We start from the raw sequence: 15,804 nt of genomic DNA, 5'->3' as shown, positions 1-15,804 counted from the left end.
TAAAACAATAATGAATAATAATATATAAGTGAGACGACAGGGGAAACCAGAGGATCATCTGCAAAATGATTCCAGAAAAACACTTTAAAGAATATATGTTTTTCATGAAGTTGTCTTTTTACTTGTATGTCTTTAGACTTTCAGCACTGCTGCTGTTTGGCAGCGAATGAGGCGTGAATATGAAGTAGCTCCGTCCTCATCACTCCATTACCTGCACTCTGTGCTTCTCATTACAGCCTCATCCCCCTGGGAATGCAGAAATCACATGCACTCTGACTGCAGGGCCATTGTGCTGGATTGCATTATGATACTGTCTGTTGTTGCTCCCCCCTGATTGTGTATATAGGTAGAGCACTTTAGATTGAATAGCAATGTGCAGAGCTTTTAAAATTATACTATAAACACTATATTTCTAATATATTAGACATGCAGTAACACAGGAAAGTATTCAGAACCCTTAAGTTTTCACCTTTTTGTTTTTAAAAGGTTCCAAAGTTGAAATAGCTCCAAGTTCACCTTGGTCAAAAAGGTGGTATATGTGTCATTGATGAATTAATATTTGAACTGTTGAAAATGAAATGAAAAAAGGAGTCTACTCGCCCTCTGAAAGGTCGTGGCCATTAAATATCCCTTTAAAAACTCTCCAATTTATCTTCTCCACTGTGGGAACTTCAACAGGCTTGTCTCTGTTTCAACATAATAATTCATCTGTGCACAAACCGAGGACCATAAATAAACGGTTCACACAGTTCGGTGTGGAAAAACTTTTTTGGCCACAATCCCTCTTAATTCCTGCAGGATGAAGAGTGGAGGCTGTCACAGCAGAATATTAACAGCCAGAGTATTTGAATAAATGTCACATGAGGGTGTAATGTTTGGGCATCCTAAGCCAAAACATGAAATATACATGTGGAAATACACTGAGTGTTGGAACATTAGTCACCGTGCATGAAGACAGAGCAGGGTGAAGCTATTTTTAATTCAAGTCCTGTGCTCAAATGCTCAAACTGCAAATCCTGCAAATGAAATATTAATCTCCATGATTCCACCTCCCTGCTGTAAACAATGATGTTCACTGTGAGAGTGTGTGACATCGTGTAGCTCTTCATGACCACAGACAAACACGTCTCGGATAACGACAACCATCAAACTTGAGTCGTCTGTGAAGGGCCCGAAGGAAAACAGATGAATCTCTCTGAACACCCGCTCCTGCAAAGTCCTCATTTTATCAAAATGACAGAGTCAGCTCTGTCAAGCTGTGTGCAGTCAGATGTTCCCTGTTGCCCTCTGTGCTGCGGGCGCAGACAACCCTTATAGCCGCCTGTGGTGGCGAGCCAATTTCCTCCAGCCTGAAAGCTGTAGAGTTCATTTAGAAATTAGCTGTAATTCGCTAACTAAGGGAAAATTGTTCCAACATGTGCATTGAAGTTAAAATTGGAAAAATAACTGCCCCTGAATAAAGCTCTGTACTTAACTTCCACCTATTTAGCATTTACATTATTCTAAAAATGTAAATGCTTTAAAACATACTTATGAGGAGATGTACGGGAATTTTAAGTATTTCTAATCCATAATGAATTTCAATAGTCATCCAATGACTGCAAAATGTGTTTCATCTAATATACTTACTTTTCTATAGTCTTAAAAACTCAAAGTGTCCACACAAAGATTTTATTCACAGCCATAGTTGGAATAATGACTTGCAAAGAATGAAGCCCCAGACTGGGAGAGCGGGACACATAATAACCAGAGTAAATGTAACTGCACATTTAGTGCGTTCTTCTCTGCTGGGATCAGCCTCAGCAGACAGCACGTCGTCTGATTTACTCAACGTGTGTATGGAGGTCGGATCCTTTGAGTTCTGAGAGGGACACTGCATTGGACCTGGAAACGAAGCATCTTCAGTGGGGGTGGATCTGCTGACAGTCCGTGTGTGAGAAGGAAGAAATGAATCACACATGTGCTTGAACGTGTGTCCAGGCTGTAGATCACACTAACAGTTTCTCACCAGAGAGCAGGCTCCATTAAAAAGGCAATTCCTCTCAAAGATTACCACGGCTACAAGATGTATGATTTATCGTGAGGCTCGAACACAGAGACTTGTGTATATTAAATGTGTTTTATAGCTGTTTCATAGTGGAAGTGGACGAGTATTCACCCTCTGTTGTCATCACCATTTAGCATATTTCCTATGACATATTTGCAGCTTCAGCTGAAGTAGATAATCTCATTTCACAGAGCATGTGTTGTGCAGGGAGAAGAAAATGTAGTTGAGCTTCCCATATATATATATATATATATATATATATATATATATATATATGTGTGTGTGTGTGTGTGTGTGTGTGTGTGTGACTGTGCTGTGGTGAGATATATAAATTCAATTTTAGATTTTCAGATTATGCAGCAGCTGGCTATTTAAGAGCACATCAATGAAAAGGAAAGGTGCCTCCTAACTACACATATATTTTAATTGGTTTACTGTCATTTCCTCATCAAGTGGGATTGAACTCTTTTATCTGCCTTCGTCTGATTTTTTGAATCCTGTAAAGCTCATTTCATTATTATTACCAGAGGGGTTGATAACAACAGATGTTTGTTTTTTATAAATAAAAAATTATGTAAAATAATAACAATCATTCATATTGTTGATGGCTATAGACAGAGCTGCTGTCCATTGGTGGAGTGTATCTGTGTAACCCATGACAGCAGCTCTGCATGGAACCTGACGGCTCATCTGAACACACAGAGTCCTGAAGGTCAAACAGAAACCATGCAGCCACTTTTATTTTTTAATCACTCACTCAATCAACCTTTAGCTCTGCACTGGTTTCCACTTGATTTTTTTTTTTGTTGGGGGGGGGGGGGTTCCTATAGTGTGTTTAAATAGCTCTCCACCGTCCTCTGGTGGACACGGGAGGTACTGGGCCTCCCGGGCTCACGAGAGAAATGTGAAGCTGCAGATGTTTGAATTGGCATTTCCAGATGTTTGATTGAATTGTTCATTGATTTGGCGTCTTCACATACTCACGTCCTCAGCAACAGTAACAGACACTGTTATTATCAGTACATTTAAATGAACTATAATAAAACAGTTTTAAAAATAACAATCTAAAACACATCTGCGTAATTTTAATTGATGGCTGAAAGTCAATGCGTAATCAAACAAAGAGATCAGAAATGAATTATAGAAATCTCAGCATCATCTGTCCTGCAGGAGCTGGTGTGTGTGTGTTTCTGTGCACATTTTGTTCTGGTCCTTCGTGCACGGGCGCAGAGAAAAAAAAATCTCTTCACATTTGCAGGGGACGCATGCGCGCAGGAGAAACCAACTGGTTTGTGTCAAGTCGAGGCAGACGGATGTGATCGAGCCAAAAAAAACACCTGTATTCAGGCATTCATGGTGACACAGTGAGTACACGGTTATATATGATTTGTGTAGACAACGTAGGTCTCTGGAAACCATTATTTAAAAAAGAAAACCCTCACGTGTGTGCGTAATTTGTGGAGAATCAGACGGATGATTTCAGGATCCAGTGAGGAGCATCTTTATCTGGATTTTCCAACGACCAGAAATATGAGGATTCATGTTGGACAATTCGTCCACATTATGATCAGTGTTTAAATATAAATTGATGATTCAATTATGTAAAAATTCGCAGATATTCTGCTTTTTTTTGGACTGAAAGAATACAAATCTGCCTGCTCTGCAAATTATCAGCTTTACAGATCAAATAATTTCATTATGCTTCCATAAATGGCTGCATGCTGCTTGCTTTAGGGCGAATCGACTGTGCTTGTGCGTGTGTGTGTGTGTGTGTATCCTCCTGAGGATGCGACTGATGGATGCGATGGCTGCGGTGCAAGAGTAACGCCTTGTCGCTATCATTGCTGCTCATCCCTCACAGACAGAGAGAAGGACAGAGGAAGAGAGAGGAAGAGCGGGGAGGAGAAGATGAGGGAGGAGAGAGATGTAGGATAAGAGAGTGGAAGAAATTGTTATAGAGGATGGAGGAGGAGAGAGGATGGAGAGAGAAGGAGAAGATGGTGAAGGAAGGGGGAGAGAGGAGCAGAAATTGGGAGAGAGGTGGAGACAGGCTGGCGAGAAGAAGTTGGAGAGAGGAGGAGAAATTGGGAGAGGAGGAGATAGGATGGAGAGAAGAGGATGGAGGTGGAGAGGAGAAGTGGTTGTGTTAAGATCTCTTTGCATTGAGTTACCTGAACCTCAACACACCACACTTTCTATTATTATTACTATTGATTGCTGAAGTTGTCCCCCGTGCGTCACGACCCTTCATTCCTCAAGTCACACCTTCCTGATCCTGATTCCTGCTCAGCTTGATCCACATTTTACTGCTTCATCAGTAAAATCATGTTTCCCCTCAGAAAGATTCAGGCCTGCTCTGCATCTCCACGCCTCCCGTCAGATCTTTAATCTTGTGTGATTTCTTGGACTGTGATGTCGAGAGATGCTCCGGCTTAATGCGGTAATAATCCTCCACCCTCCCTCACTCTCTCTCTCTATCTCTTTCTCATCCGTCTTCTCGGTTGCAGTCCATGGGCTCAGAGCGGCTGGAGATGCGAAAGAGACAGATGCAGGTTCATCAGGAAGCAGCTGCCAGTGTCCTCCAAGCGCGCCACAGAATGGGGAACACCCCCACTAACGCCTCAAACGCCTGCTGCTTCTGCTGGTGCTGCTGCTGTAGCTGCTCCTGGTAACCACACACACACACACACACACATGCATGCATGCAGCCAGGGCCGGATCTGGGAGGCAGGTGGTCCAAGGAACAAGGGTGGGTGAGGGGACCAATGGCGTTGTATCTGTATTCCGAATAGTAAATATCCGTCGTCCTTCACTCGTTGATTTACTGAGTGATGTGTGGACACATTCTGGGGTTGAAATGATGGTTTCCAGTTATCACCCGACCATTATCAGAATTCACGTATCCTCCGTTTGTTGCCATAACAACTTTGAGAGACTCACTCTTGATCTCATTCAGTATCTCAATGGAGAAGGCATTTTCCCTTTTGGCTCCCGTCCCCACACCATGACACCGGGAAGACAGATTCACGGTGGTCCCGTGACCCATCTATTAAGACAGCACCCTTGGGTTCCTCGATCTGTTTTGGAGTTATAAACCGTTTACTCTGAGCTCAGCCAACCTGTTGTGTGCAGAATGCGACAGTTAATTCGCTCCACCGGGGATGAGTAATAGGTTTTGTCTCTACATCTACGTGGATTCCGTCTAATTGTTGTGCAGCTACAACGGCCACATTCCCAGATGGGGCGGCTCACAGCGGACCCTCACCTGAACCAATTAGTCCACAGCCAGCTGCTACATGAGGAGTTGGGAACATTTTAATTACGCAGTGATCCCCCACAGGACGAGGTGGACAGTTGACACACTTACCTAAATATGCAATCACTCCCAGTGGATCATCCAGGGTCTACTGTAGCTGTTGTGTTCATTTGAATGTGGAACAAACAACATATAGAACACGCAGGGTCTCTGCCAAGCTGGAAGATAGAAAATCAATGTGAGCGATCGATTCTCAGCCTGTGACTGATGCTACGTCCTCTCAGGATGTCTGTGTTTAAATGTAAGAATCTGTAAGTGTTACATCGGGAAGATTTTTAGGAGGTTGTACAAAAATGGTTCTGCAGCACAGTGGTCAAGTTTTGATTTCACATCTCACAATCATCAACAACTTGCAACACCATTATTTTTAGAAAGAAGTGGAGCTATTTTTAATCTAGCCTGGTTTACAAGTTGCTTCAAGAAGCTCTCACTGTGTTTTTTCCTCCAGTTTGACTGTTCGAAGTGAAGATGAGACAATTCAAAGATCCACTTTTGAGCATAGGACAGAGGGAATAACTAACTGTGAAGAAAGGTAACGGACAAACAATTCAAATGTTCCCTCAAAACTCCATACTTCAAAATCATTCGGAGAATGAAATAACGATGAACCTGTTTCTTAAGCCCTAAGCCCACTCTGGACGATGCCCGCTCCTGGACGATTTCCTTTGAGAGGGTGATGAAAAGTGCGGCAGGTCGCGGCAGCTTCAGGCAGTTCCTGCGGACTGAGTTCAGCGAGGAGAACATGATGTTCTGGCTCGCGTGTGAGGAACTGAAGAAGGAGACCAACAAGACTGTGGTGGAGGAGAAAGTCCGTCAAATATACGAGGACTTCATCTCCATCCTTTCCCCTAAAGAGGTGAGGGAGGAAGACTGTGAGGTCAACTTTACAAACTTTCTGTTGATCAACTAACTGATTTCCACACTTAGCTCTATATAAGGTTTGTATTTAACCGATCACTCATCTCATCTCATCCAGGTCAGTTTGGATTCTCGCGTCCGAGACGTGATAAACCGCAACATGCTGGAGCCGACCTCGCACACGTTCGAAGACGCCCAGCAGCAGATCTACACGCTGATGCAGAGAGACTCGTACCCCCGCTTCATAAACTCGTCCGAGTACACAGATCTGCTGAAGAGCCTAGAGGAGCCTCCCCCTGAGCCGTAGACTCTCCACTGCCGCACACACTTAGCTTTTCAAAATGGCGCATGCGTCCCCCCCCCCGAAGGAGTTTTGTGTTCTGCTATTTAAAGGAAGACAGACAGGAAAATGAACACTCCTTGAAATCGGTCTTTGTCCAGCTGTAACTGCGGTTTATTACACATGATTAGCTTTCCAAAACCCTCGGAACAAACAAGGACCAATGCTCAGTCCAGCATCCGTTACTTGTTTGAAAACATATCTATATTTTTATATATTCCCTAGCGCTTGTATTGCACTTTTCTACCTTGTTTAATGAAGGAAAGCATGTATCTGTGAGCACTGCATTTGTATTTAGGTATATTGTGAGCCTTAATGCATATCCAGTTCTTGTAGAAACTAGTAGTTAACAGTAATTTAAGAAGAAGGAAAGTGCCTTGGAATAAGATCCTCTACACTCGCACCTTCGGTCTGACGTGAACGGTGCGACAACGACTTCACATGTTGGTGCTTTCAGCTCTTCACAAAGAAATACATTTTTACGTCTCAATGAGCTGATTAACCTGAAAAATAGATCGTCTGTGTTTCAATACTGTGATATTAGTCAAACTATATTTAAATTAAACATAACAGGGAGATATCAACTGAATATGTGACTATGACCACTGATATATTTGTGTATTTAAAAAAGGAATTTGTGTGAAATAGCTATTTGAATTCTCACCACTTCAATAAAGCACAATCGTAAGTTGTTTTCGCCGTCATTTGTTGTGAACGTTCACAAAATCTTAAACTATCTCTTATTATGGTAAATTACATTATTTGACATATTTATTACATGGATTGCGCATTAAGCTGATTTAATATTACACTTATCTGCATATGGGCTTTTTGAGATTAGTTTAATAAAAAAATTCTGAGAAGTGGATCTTCAATCGCTAATTTTTTTGTTCTGTGTCATAGAAAATACTGATCACGTTACAAAAAGCCCAAGTTCATGTGTTCGAGTTGATTGTTCACTGCCAAATTTAAAAACTATTCAAGTTATAATAATTAAAAACATAAAACCATCAGGATATATATTAAAATCTGAACAGATAGATTAAACAAATGTTTTCCCTTGATAAATGCTATGATTCATTGTGCTTCTTAGACTCCTAATAAACTCACTTCAATAATACTAGAAATACACAAGATTGATTAAAAACTTTTAACAACAGGCCATTTATTTTAAGATAAAGTAATAAACTGTAAAGTTTAGCCCTAGTTATTTCATGTACATGTGTTCTGCAGTTAATGGCTTGTCTCAATGACGAATAGCTTTAAAATCAAGCAACTAAAGTTACTCTACTGTAACACTGAGATATCGTGTGTGGCTCCAGGACAGGGTGCAGCATCGTTTCAGTCGTTTCTCTCACGAGCTAACGAGTAGCAGCTCCCAGTCTCGTCTGGCTCTATCAGTAGCAGCGTGGTTTTATTGTCTGGTAAGTCGGTGGTTCCTCAAGTCCTCCATAGCATCCATAGGACTCTGACGGTGTTGTGCGTTTGTACAGACACTCCCCGAGTTCATTCATTGCTGATGGAAGGAAGCTGCTTCTCTATGAAGCGTTTGACATCCACCATTTCCTGCGGAGAAACAGAAGAAAAACTAAATATATATAACTAAAATGGCACATTTAAATTCACTGCATCTGGATTTTTTATTTGGATCTGTAACAAATTGGGAAATTAAGGAAATTAATATCCTATCTAACAGTTATTTCATAGAGATTAGAAAATTTGTTTTAGCACAATCCTGCTGATTTACAAACAAACGCAGATGAAAACCAAACTTTTCTTTGCAGAAGTAACAAAACACAGAATTCAAATAGACATCCAAGGTGAAAACAGAACATTCCCCACACCGACCTCGGGACAGGCGCTGTGAGGTAGTCCTCGGTACGACTTGAAGGTGACGTTGGAAGGATTGATGAGACTTTTCATCTTCTCTGCTGTCTGGGTGCCAAATACAAAGGGGACCAAGGGGTCTGCATCTCCGTGGCATTGTAACACATGCATGTCCTTGTTTGGACTGTTAGCAGACGCCTGAGAATAGAAGAGATTAGGATTATTCATATTATCTGATTATGACAGATTATGACTTGTCTACGAGACATCACTAAAAGGAATACTTCAAAATAAAATGAACAGTAACAGCAACAAAAAAAATTTATTCGTTTAATATTCTGGTATAATATCTAAATAGCTACTCAAGAATTTGCATTTAAGAAAATACACCTCTTAAAACAGGTGCAGATGCATCATCATGCTTTTATTTTTTACCTGAGGGAAGGAGTTCCGCAGAGGAAGCCAGCAGCTCAGTGCGACCACTCCTGCAAGTTTCTGCTGAGTTGTCAGAGCCGTGTAGAGAGACAACGCTCCACCCTTGAAAAATAAACCAACACAAGATGACACAACTCTCCTCAGCTCATTATTAACAAAGACAACAAGTATAAAACAGCAAAACAGAGAAGAATGGAGCTGGTTTTAGTTTCATATTGTGTATAAACACATCCCAGGTCAAATAATCTAATTTCATAAAGTAAAACTAATTTCAGTTTTGTTCACTTGCATATGCAATTAAATGTGTGTGTTGCTGCACAAAAGCAACGCTGCCAACTCATGCGTTGACCTCGTGGTCGAATCTGAAAGGAATCGCTCAGGGGGTTGTGTGCCAAAATATTTCTTGGCCAGGCTCAACAACATCATTGAGTCTCTACTGGTTGTCTAGCAACAGCAAAGAAGCAATAAATAGTCCCACATATAATCCACTGTGGAGTTGAAATGCTGTCAAATTTTTTGCACAGAATAATACAAACAAGATGTAGTTTGCTAACTGATGAGCTCTGAGGGCTGGTAGGTTGATTTTGTGAAATTTAGGACAGAGCCAGGTGAGATGTTTACCTCTGTCTCATATTACCCAAAATGTTGCACTTTTCTTTGGCTCTTGCATGTTATGTCTGCCAGGCCTTAAATTCCACTCATTAAAATTGTTTTAAATAACGTACTTTCTTTTAATGAGTCTTTATTTTATAACTGTGAAAGTCCTGTTTGTCAAAGATGAATATATATTTTAGTCTGCTCGTTGAGAAGTGCACTTATGTATCCATTCGATTTGGTTATTTAAATACATTATGCAAATAAGCGGTGAATCCCTGAAAAAGAAAAACTGTTATGTAATGCATTATCTGCGCACATGCCACACTTACCTGTGAAAAGCCACCCAGCATAATTCTATGAGAAGGAATTCCATTCCTCACCTCTTGGTCAATCAAGGCTTTAACTGTGGAGGAATCACAGGAAATTACAAATTCTTAAAGAAAAATGCAGCACTTTCGTGACACGTACACAAAGTTTCAATGGATTTTATACACGTACTGTTCTCTGATGCTCTTTTGATACCACTCTCATCTTCATCTGCATCAGGGCTCAACCCGTAGATATCAAACCTGTGAATGAGAAAACAAATGTGTGGGTCAACGTGTACGTAACAGCTAAACAGCCAAATATGTTTAAATCCCTCGATACTCACCAGGAAGGCATGGACATTCTCATGTTCAAAGAAACAGGCATAGTGGGGCTGCAATCATTAGAGACAAGAAACATCACAATTTAGGATGGCTGCACAAAACAACGATCGACCGCGAAAGACTTTTCCAAGACTTTCAGACACCCTGCTAGTGAGAACACTCACGCATGTGGACAGATGTATTTTACATGTGGCATCCTGATGCCTGCGAAAGCCTCTGCCCAGCCATGCCTGTCAAAAGAGAGATGAAGCATATTTCAATACAGTCAGTTGAGGAAGAAGTGCTCTAATCTTTTCAAGTCAAATATATATTTAAAATACCAACAACAAAAGTCCTCTTTGTGTAGAATTGGCCGATTCATAATACATACATATATTGTTTTATTTCTGTGTCATGTTAATGCTTTAGTTCGTCAATATCTGCAAATTCAAGACAGTCCTAATTAAAAACAAACACTCATCTTCTTTCAGCATTACATCTACAAAATATGTAAGAAACACTTATTTTATCCATTTAATTGTTATTCTCCATGTAACTCCACCTATCTATCTATGTTCCTCATTAAATATCTATCTATGTTACTATCTTATATAAACCCCTTTGAATTGCCTCATTGTAGAAATAAGCTGTACAAATATAAATGCCTTGCCTAAATGAACTTATGATAATATGACAGTTTATTTGACAACATGTTATATAACCATTCTGAATCTGTAAAGAAACTAGAAAAGTTATTACATAAATCTTATATAATCACTGCATATTATTTGGGGCATCTGTGAATAACAGACCCCAGTAATCTTTACTACAGTGGTAGAAAAAAGGAGCAGTTCTCACCCAGTATCACCGAGGCCATGCAGAAATATCACCTGTAAAACAAACACAGCTCTTGACTCAGGCAGGTACAGCTGTGTGTTTGAGCATGTAGCATGTGAAGCTAACAGCTGTTACTGGATGTTAAAAACACAGAAAGCACGTGTGAACCCTGTGGTCTCACCGCCGCAGTGGCTTTCCGGGCAGCAGGCACGATGGCAGGTAAAGGCGCTGACATGTTGTTGCCGCACATGCAGCGCTGAGGCTGCGGGTGTGTGGAGAGAGGTTAGCCGCTGTTAGCTAACCACGACCCCCCCCCCCACTCAACCACTGTCACCGTGCGTCCCGCCTCGCTCCGACTCTCCCCGGTCACCGAACAGCTGGAGCGAACCACCGGAGATGGAGGTCGACGTCCACCGGCTTCACCTGCAGCTCTGGCGGGCTTTGGGGATGTGCGTGTTCCCGGAGGTTCTGAGCAGAACCACAGACACACGGTGGGTCAGTGCAACCGACGCTCTCCAGTGGAACGGACTCCCCCACGCAGCCCCGCCCACTGCGCGAGCTGATTGGCTGCTTCCAGAGGTCGCTCGGGAATGGAGAGCAGCGATTGGTTGACTGGACTGTCAGTGAGGGGCGCCTCAGTTAAATCCCCAACACACAGCAGAGCGCAACACAACGAGATTATGCAACAATACGAATATTAAATAACACGAATAAATATAAAACATAAGCATAGAACTCTTTAACTTTAGTCTTAGCATCTAACTATATTTCAGTGGGTCTGTGTACTACGGTGGCCGAGAGAGCTCAACGCACTGCAAATAGAGAGAAGGACACAGGAAATGTTTCTAGGGGACCCCGAAAAAGTGATGAACCTGTCTTTAATTTTGTTTCCATAATTTACAGTGCGTTTATTTTACCCATACACTGAGTCATCATATTAGATGTTCTACCTTTATGAGACTAATATTTAATGATACTCAACAAAGGTCAAATAAATCCGATTAAAAAAAAACACTCCACAGTTGAATTGGAGTGTCTACTCTTATTTTGAAACGTCGCCTTGCCTGCCACGAGTACTTCCGCTCCCCCCCTGTCACGTGACCTCTGTGTCCTTGCTTTAGCAGCTCTGACATGTGAGCGGCTCCAACATGTCTGTCCCCGTCAAACCCGGAGCCAAAGCTTTAGGTGTTTTACAAAACCTACCGAGGATAACTTTAGCGAACCTGCGGCCTGAGCCCGGATCCAAAAAGCTGGTCAGGTTTTATTTCCCTCCTCTGTTTTGATCGTATTTTAGCAGAATGCTAGTGCTAGCATCGCCAGTTAGCTTATTTGCCCAGTGAATGATAAAAACAACCCGCTCGTGTTTTGTGTTGCAGGAGAGACGAAGGGGGAGAGGACAACACGGGGGCAACAGGAGCGGCAGGGGACACAAAGGAGAGCGGCAGAGAGGGAACCGGCCTCGGCTTGGGTTCGAGGGAGGACAGACCCCCTTCTATCTGGTTATCCCGAAATATGGCTTCAATGAAGGACACAGGTAAACACAGGTCACACTGTGTCACCCTGTGTCACACCTCTACCAGTGACTTCTGGTTCAATGTTATTACACAACGTGCTGTCACATGTGTGAATGCTGCACATGATTTTTTGCATCAAATCAGAAATCTGGAGCAGTTCCTCTTGTCCACCAACATCAATCTCTTATTCTAGACATGCATTGTCCAAAAGGACACATGTCATTGCTCTGAGCTGATGAGAATATCCCATTAAATAAACTTCAGATTTAGCTCCTGGTAGCCGTCATGATGCATCAGGTAGCAACAACATGACAAGTGCACAACAATGGTGCTCCTGGGTTTGTGGAGCTGTAATAAAATGTGATTTTCACTCAACTAATTACATGTTTGTCTTTTTCTTCAGTCGCCGTCCTCAGTACCAGCCTCTGTCTTTAAGACGTCTGCAGTACCTTATTGATTTGGGACGAGTCGACACGACCCAGCCCATAGACCTGACACAGCTGGTCAATGGTAGAGGCGTGACGATACAGCCTCTGAAGAGAGACTATGGCGTCCAGCTTGTCGATGAGGTAAAGGCTGTATGATTATAGCATGTTGTTGATCATGGACATTTCCTATAGTGTCAATGTCATAGTAGTTTAACAAACTATCAGAATATAACATCAACTTTGCTCTAATCTTTCAAAGCTGTTAAAGTGCATTTGGTTTAACAGAAGAAACACAGTTACAACAGAAGGGACATTGTTTTTGTAGTAGAATGAAATGTTTTACCCCGAAAACCAGGGACACTGTTCATTTCTGTGAGCCATGAAAGTTGCTGTTACAGATCTTCAACTGTAGCCTCTTTGATCATCTTGTGCCAGGAGGTGGCGCCACACGACAGCATTCTTCCAGTGATGGACAGATCAAGATGTGGTTGTTGACCCCTGTTTTTTCACTGTTTCACTTCACATGTGTTTGTTGTGTTCTAGGGTGCTAAGACTTTTGCTGCGAAAATCCACATTGAGGTTCAGAGAGCTTCTGAAGGAGCCATCGCTGCTATCGAGAGAAACGGAGGCGTCGTCACGACCAGTTTCTACGACCCTATTAGTCTTGGTAAATGATTAATTGCAAGTCTTGTGCACTCACTCATCTTAAAGCATTTTAAAACAGACGCTTAAAATATATTTTCACTTTTACAGACATCCTTATTAAGCCGGTGCCGTTCTTCATGCGTGGGCAGCCTATTCCAAGGCGAATGTTACCGGGACAGGAAATGGTTCCGTACTACATGAATGCTGAAAACCGTGGTTATTTGGCGGACCCGGAGAAGATCCAGCAGGCCCGGTTAGCCTTGGCACAGAAGTATGGATATATTTTGCCAGACATTTCAAAGGATGAACTGTATCACATGCTCTCCATGAGGAAGGATGTACGACAGATCTTCTTTGGCCTCGCTCCAGGCTGGGTCGTTAACATGTCGGAGAAGAAGATACTGAAACCCACTGATGAGAAACTGCTGAAATATTACAATTCATAGGTGTGAGGGAAAAAATTGTACATTAAAATCTGAGTTTTGCATGTTAAAAAACATGTGAAATATAAGATATGTTTCCATTTTATATTAAAAAACTAAACTTGGAAAATCTGCATTCTGTGTTAAGAAATGTATTGTCATTAAACTTTACCTTGAAAACTACATTTCCCAACATAGTGTTTGAAGTGTTTTGAGTTCTGGACAATATATCTACAATATATTTAATCCCACATACACAAATATTATTTCGAGTGGCCGACATCTGACAACCCCATGTCGTGGCATGACCCGTGGCCCTTGCTTCATGATGGAAGGAACGTGAACTGTAACAGGTGAGGGGGAAATAAGGAAAATAAGATAACTCAAAGAATGAAAACAGGAAACAGATGCCTGGTGATGTGTGTTACTTGTGAAATGGGTTGCCTAGGCCCGAGAAGGGGAGTTTGAAATTAGTCATAGGCAGCTGTATCCTGGTGTGGACGTTCAAAAGATCCCTCTCCCCCTCCTCTCGGAACACAATCACAGGCAAACACATATATACAAGCTTCACCCGGTTATGCTTTAGGAGACATAAATTGACATGAGGAAATGTTGATGCTTTGATATTGAATGATATCACACAGAAGGAGCACTTACTCTTAAAGTGTTAATGATACTCACAATATTCACACAATCACTGAGTTAAAATGTTTTTTATCAGAGGTGGTGAAATACTGAATCTCATTGAGATTTGTTTGTGATAACACACTCAACACTTTACACCTTCAATGCATCAGAATATGTTGTGTGTTTTGCTTGGATGATGCCCCCCCCCCCTTATTTGAACTCTCCATTATGGCCGTGTTTATTTTTTGAAGTCAGAATGGCACACTTGCTATAAATAACTTGGTATTTTACGCTGATATTGTCTTAAGGGACGCTGCCATAGAACTTGTGCTGGTATAAAAACATTTTATCAAAGGAAGCATATGTTTGTGTGTGTGTGTGCGAGACCAGGAGCATTGTGTTTCTTTACAAAGTCCCCAAGTTGAGCACAAATTAAAAGAGATGACAAGAATAAGCTTGTGAGCTAAATATAATGAATTTATAATAAGTCTATTTGTGCATCCAATTTTTTAAAAGCAGAATTTAAAAGGTCAATTCCTCTGAGCATTTGTTAAATTTCATAACATGCTACTGCCGAGTCAAAGGTCACGCTTTGATGACTCTGCTGGTGGTTCCCTGAACGTTTTCCTGATTCGCAAGTATCCAATAAACTACACAAGCAGTGGATACATACACAGGCGTCCCTGCCAGGAAAACCAGCCCAAATCCTTACAGCATAATACTTTAAATAAATCACGCCACAGGAAAGAAACAGCACAATCATTGTTTATGGCAGAACTACGGGGCTTATCTTCAAAGCAGCAGATCCTTTTGAATTTGTATCAGGTCTCAGACGAGCAGAAGAGAGAAAAAGAGCGTGTTTGCGGAGGGAGAGGCACATACGTAAGCTCTTTGTGATCCGCATAGAGAGTTTGCATAAAAAGAATCAAAAGAAATTGAATCAAGAATCAGTTGCAGTCTGGAACACGGTCATTCACTTTGGCTAAAAAGATTTGTCAGTCTGTTTTGGGCTGGAATTTTATCTCAGGTTTCTGCTGCAAATAATCTAATGTCTGAGTCTAACCAGTTCACACTATTTAATTAAACATTCAGGCTGCTGCTGCTGCTGGAGCTGATCAGGCCTGGTTGTTGTGGTTATCTGCTGCCTTGAATGAGCTGTTTAAGACAGACACAGATATCATGGTGTCTCACAGGTCTCAGTCTAGTTCCAGTTAATAATTAGGGCTAATTACAGCTAAACACAGGCCCAGGTTCTCTTCTGTCTGCCGAGGAGAGAGACGTG

At 41.7% G+C, this 15,804-nt stretch overlaps 3 protein-coding genes across 3 annotated transcripts; 2 read left to right on the top strand and 1 right to left on the bottom strand.

Annotated features, from left to right (window-relative positions):
• The first annotated feature begins 3,291 nt into the window (after positions 1-3,291).
• Positions 3,292-7,253, top strand: LOC109629863 (regulator of G-protein signaling 20-like). The gene is made up of 5 exons (XM_020087835.2): positions 3,292-3,411; positions 4,555-4,715; positions 5,812-5,895; positions 5,985-6,219; positions 6,340-7,253. The coding sequence occupies exons 2-5, from the start codon at positions 4,558-4,560 to the stop codon at positions 6,526-6,528; spliced, it is 666 nt and encodes a 221-aa protein (XP_019943394.1). The 5' UTR covers positions 3,292-3,411; positions 4,555-4,557; the 3' UTR covers positions 6,529-7,253.
• A 444-nt stretch (positions 7,254-7,697) lies between these two features.
• On the bottom strand, positions 7,698-11,438 carry lypla1 (lysophospholipase 1). Its single transcript, XM_020087834.2, has 9 exons — positions 11,068-11,438; positions 10,908-10,939; positions 10,235-10,300; positions 10,073-10,120; positions 9,919-9,989; positions 9,750-9,823; positions 8,824-8,925; positions 8,410-8,586; positions 7,698-8,127 (listed from the first exon to the last, which is right to left on the bottom strand). The coding sequence occupies exons 1-9, from the start codon at positions 11,134-11,136 to the stop codon at positions 8,068-8,070; spliced, it is 699 nt and encodes a 232-aa protein (XP_019943393.1). The 5' UTR covers positions 11,137-11,438; the 3' UTR covers positions 7,698-8,067.
• A 522-nt stretch (positions 11,439-11,960) lies between these two features.
• mrpl15 (mitochondrial ribosomal protein L15) lies at positions 11,961-14,078 on the top strand. The gene is made up of 5 exons (XM_020087325.2): positions 11,961-12,139; positions 12,263-12,420; positions 12,804-12,969; positions 13,372-13,495; positions 13,582-14,078. Exons 1-5 carry the CDS (start codon positions 12,035-12,037, stop codon positions 13,917-13,919), a joined length of 891 nt encoding a protein of 296 aa, XP_019942884.1. The 5' UTR covers positions 11,961-12,034; the 3' UTR covers positions 13,920-14,078.
• The last annotated feature ends 1,726 nt before the right edge of the window (positions 14,079-15,804 follow it).

This window comes from Paralichthys olivaceus, chromosome 17 (genome assembly GCF_024713975.1).
Source record: "Paralichthys olivaceus isolate ysfri-2021 chromosome 17, ASM2471397v2, whole genome shotgun sequence".
In the NCBI taxonomy this organism is placed as follows: Eukaryota; Metazoa; Chordata; class Actinopteri; order Pleuronectiformes; family Paralichthyidae; genus Paralichthys; species Paralichthys olivaceus.
The sequence above is the reverse complement of the archived record's forward strand: the minus strand, read 5'-3'. Positions and strand labels throughout refer to the sequence as shown.

Bases quoted from the DNA above. Each gene is read 5' to 3' on its own strand.
- LOC109629863 (XM_020087835.2), top strand. From the start codon at position 4,558: ATGGGCTCAGAGCGGCTGGAGATGCGAAAGAGACAGATGCAGGTTCAT. The intron at 4,716-5,811 runs GTAACCACACAC...TTTTTCCTCCAG, and splicing joins TGCTGCTGTAGCTGCTCCTG to TTTGACTGTTCGAAGTGAAG. The intron at 6,220-6,339 runs GTGAGGGAGGAA...CATCTCATCCAG, and splicing joins CCATCCTTTCCCCTAAAGAG to GTCAGTTTGGATTCTCGCGT.
- lypla1 (XM_020087834.2), bottom strand. From the start codon at position 11,136: ATGTGCGGCAACAACATGTCAGCGCCTTTACCTGCCATCGTGCCTGCT. The intron at 9,990-10,072 runs GTGAGTATCGAG...TCTCATTCACAG, and splicing joins AGAATGTCCATGCCTTCCTG to GTTTGATATCTACGGGTTGA. The intron at 8,128-8,409 runs GTCGGTGTGGGG...GTTTCTCCGCAG, and splicing joins CTCACAGCGCCTGTCCCGAG to GAAATGGTGGATGTCAAACG.
- mrpl15 (XM_020087325.2), top strand. From the start codon at position 12,035: ATGTCTGTCCCCGTCAAACCCGGAGCCAAAGCTTTAGGTGTTTTACAA. The intron at 12,421-12,803 runs GTAAACACAGGT...CTTTTTCTTCAG, and splicing joins GGCTTCAATGAAGGACACAG to TCGCCGTCCTCAGTACCAGC. The intron at 12,970-13,371 runs GTAAAGGCTGTA...GTTGTGTTCTAG, and splicing joins GCGTCCAGCTTGTCGATGAG to GGTGCTAAGACTTTTGCTGC.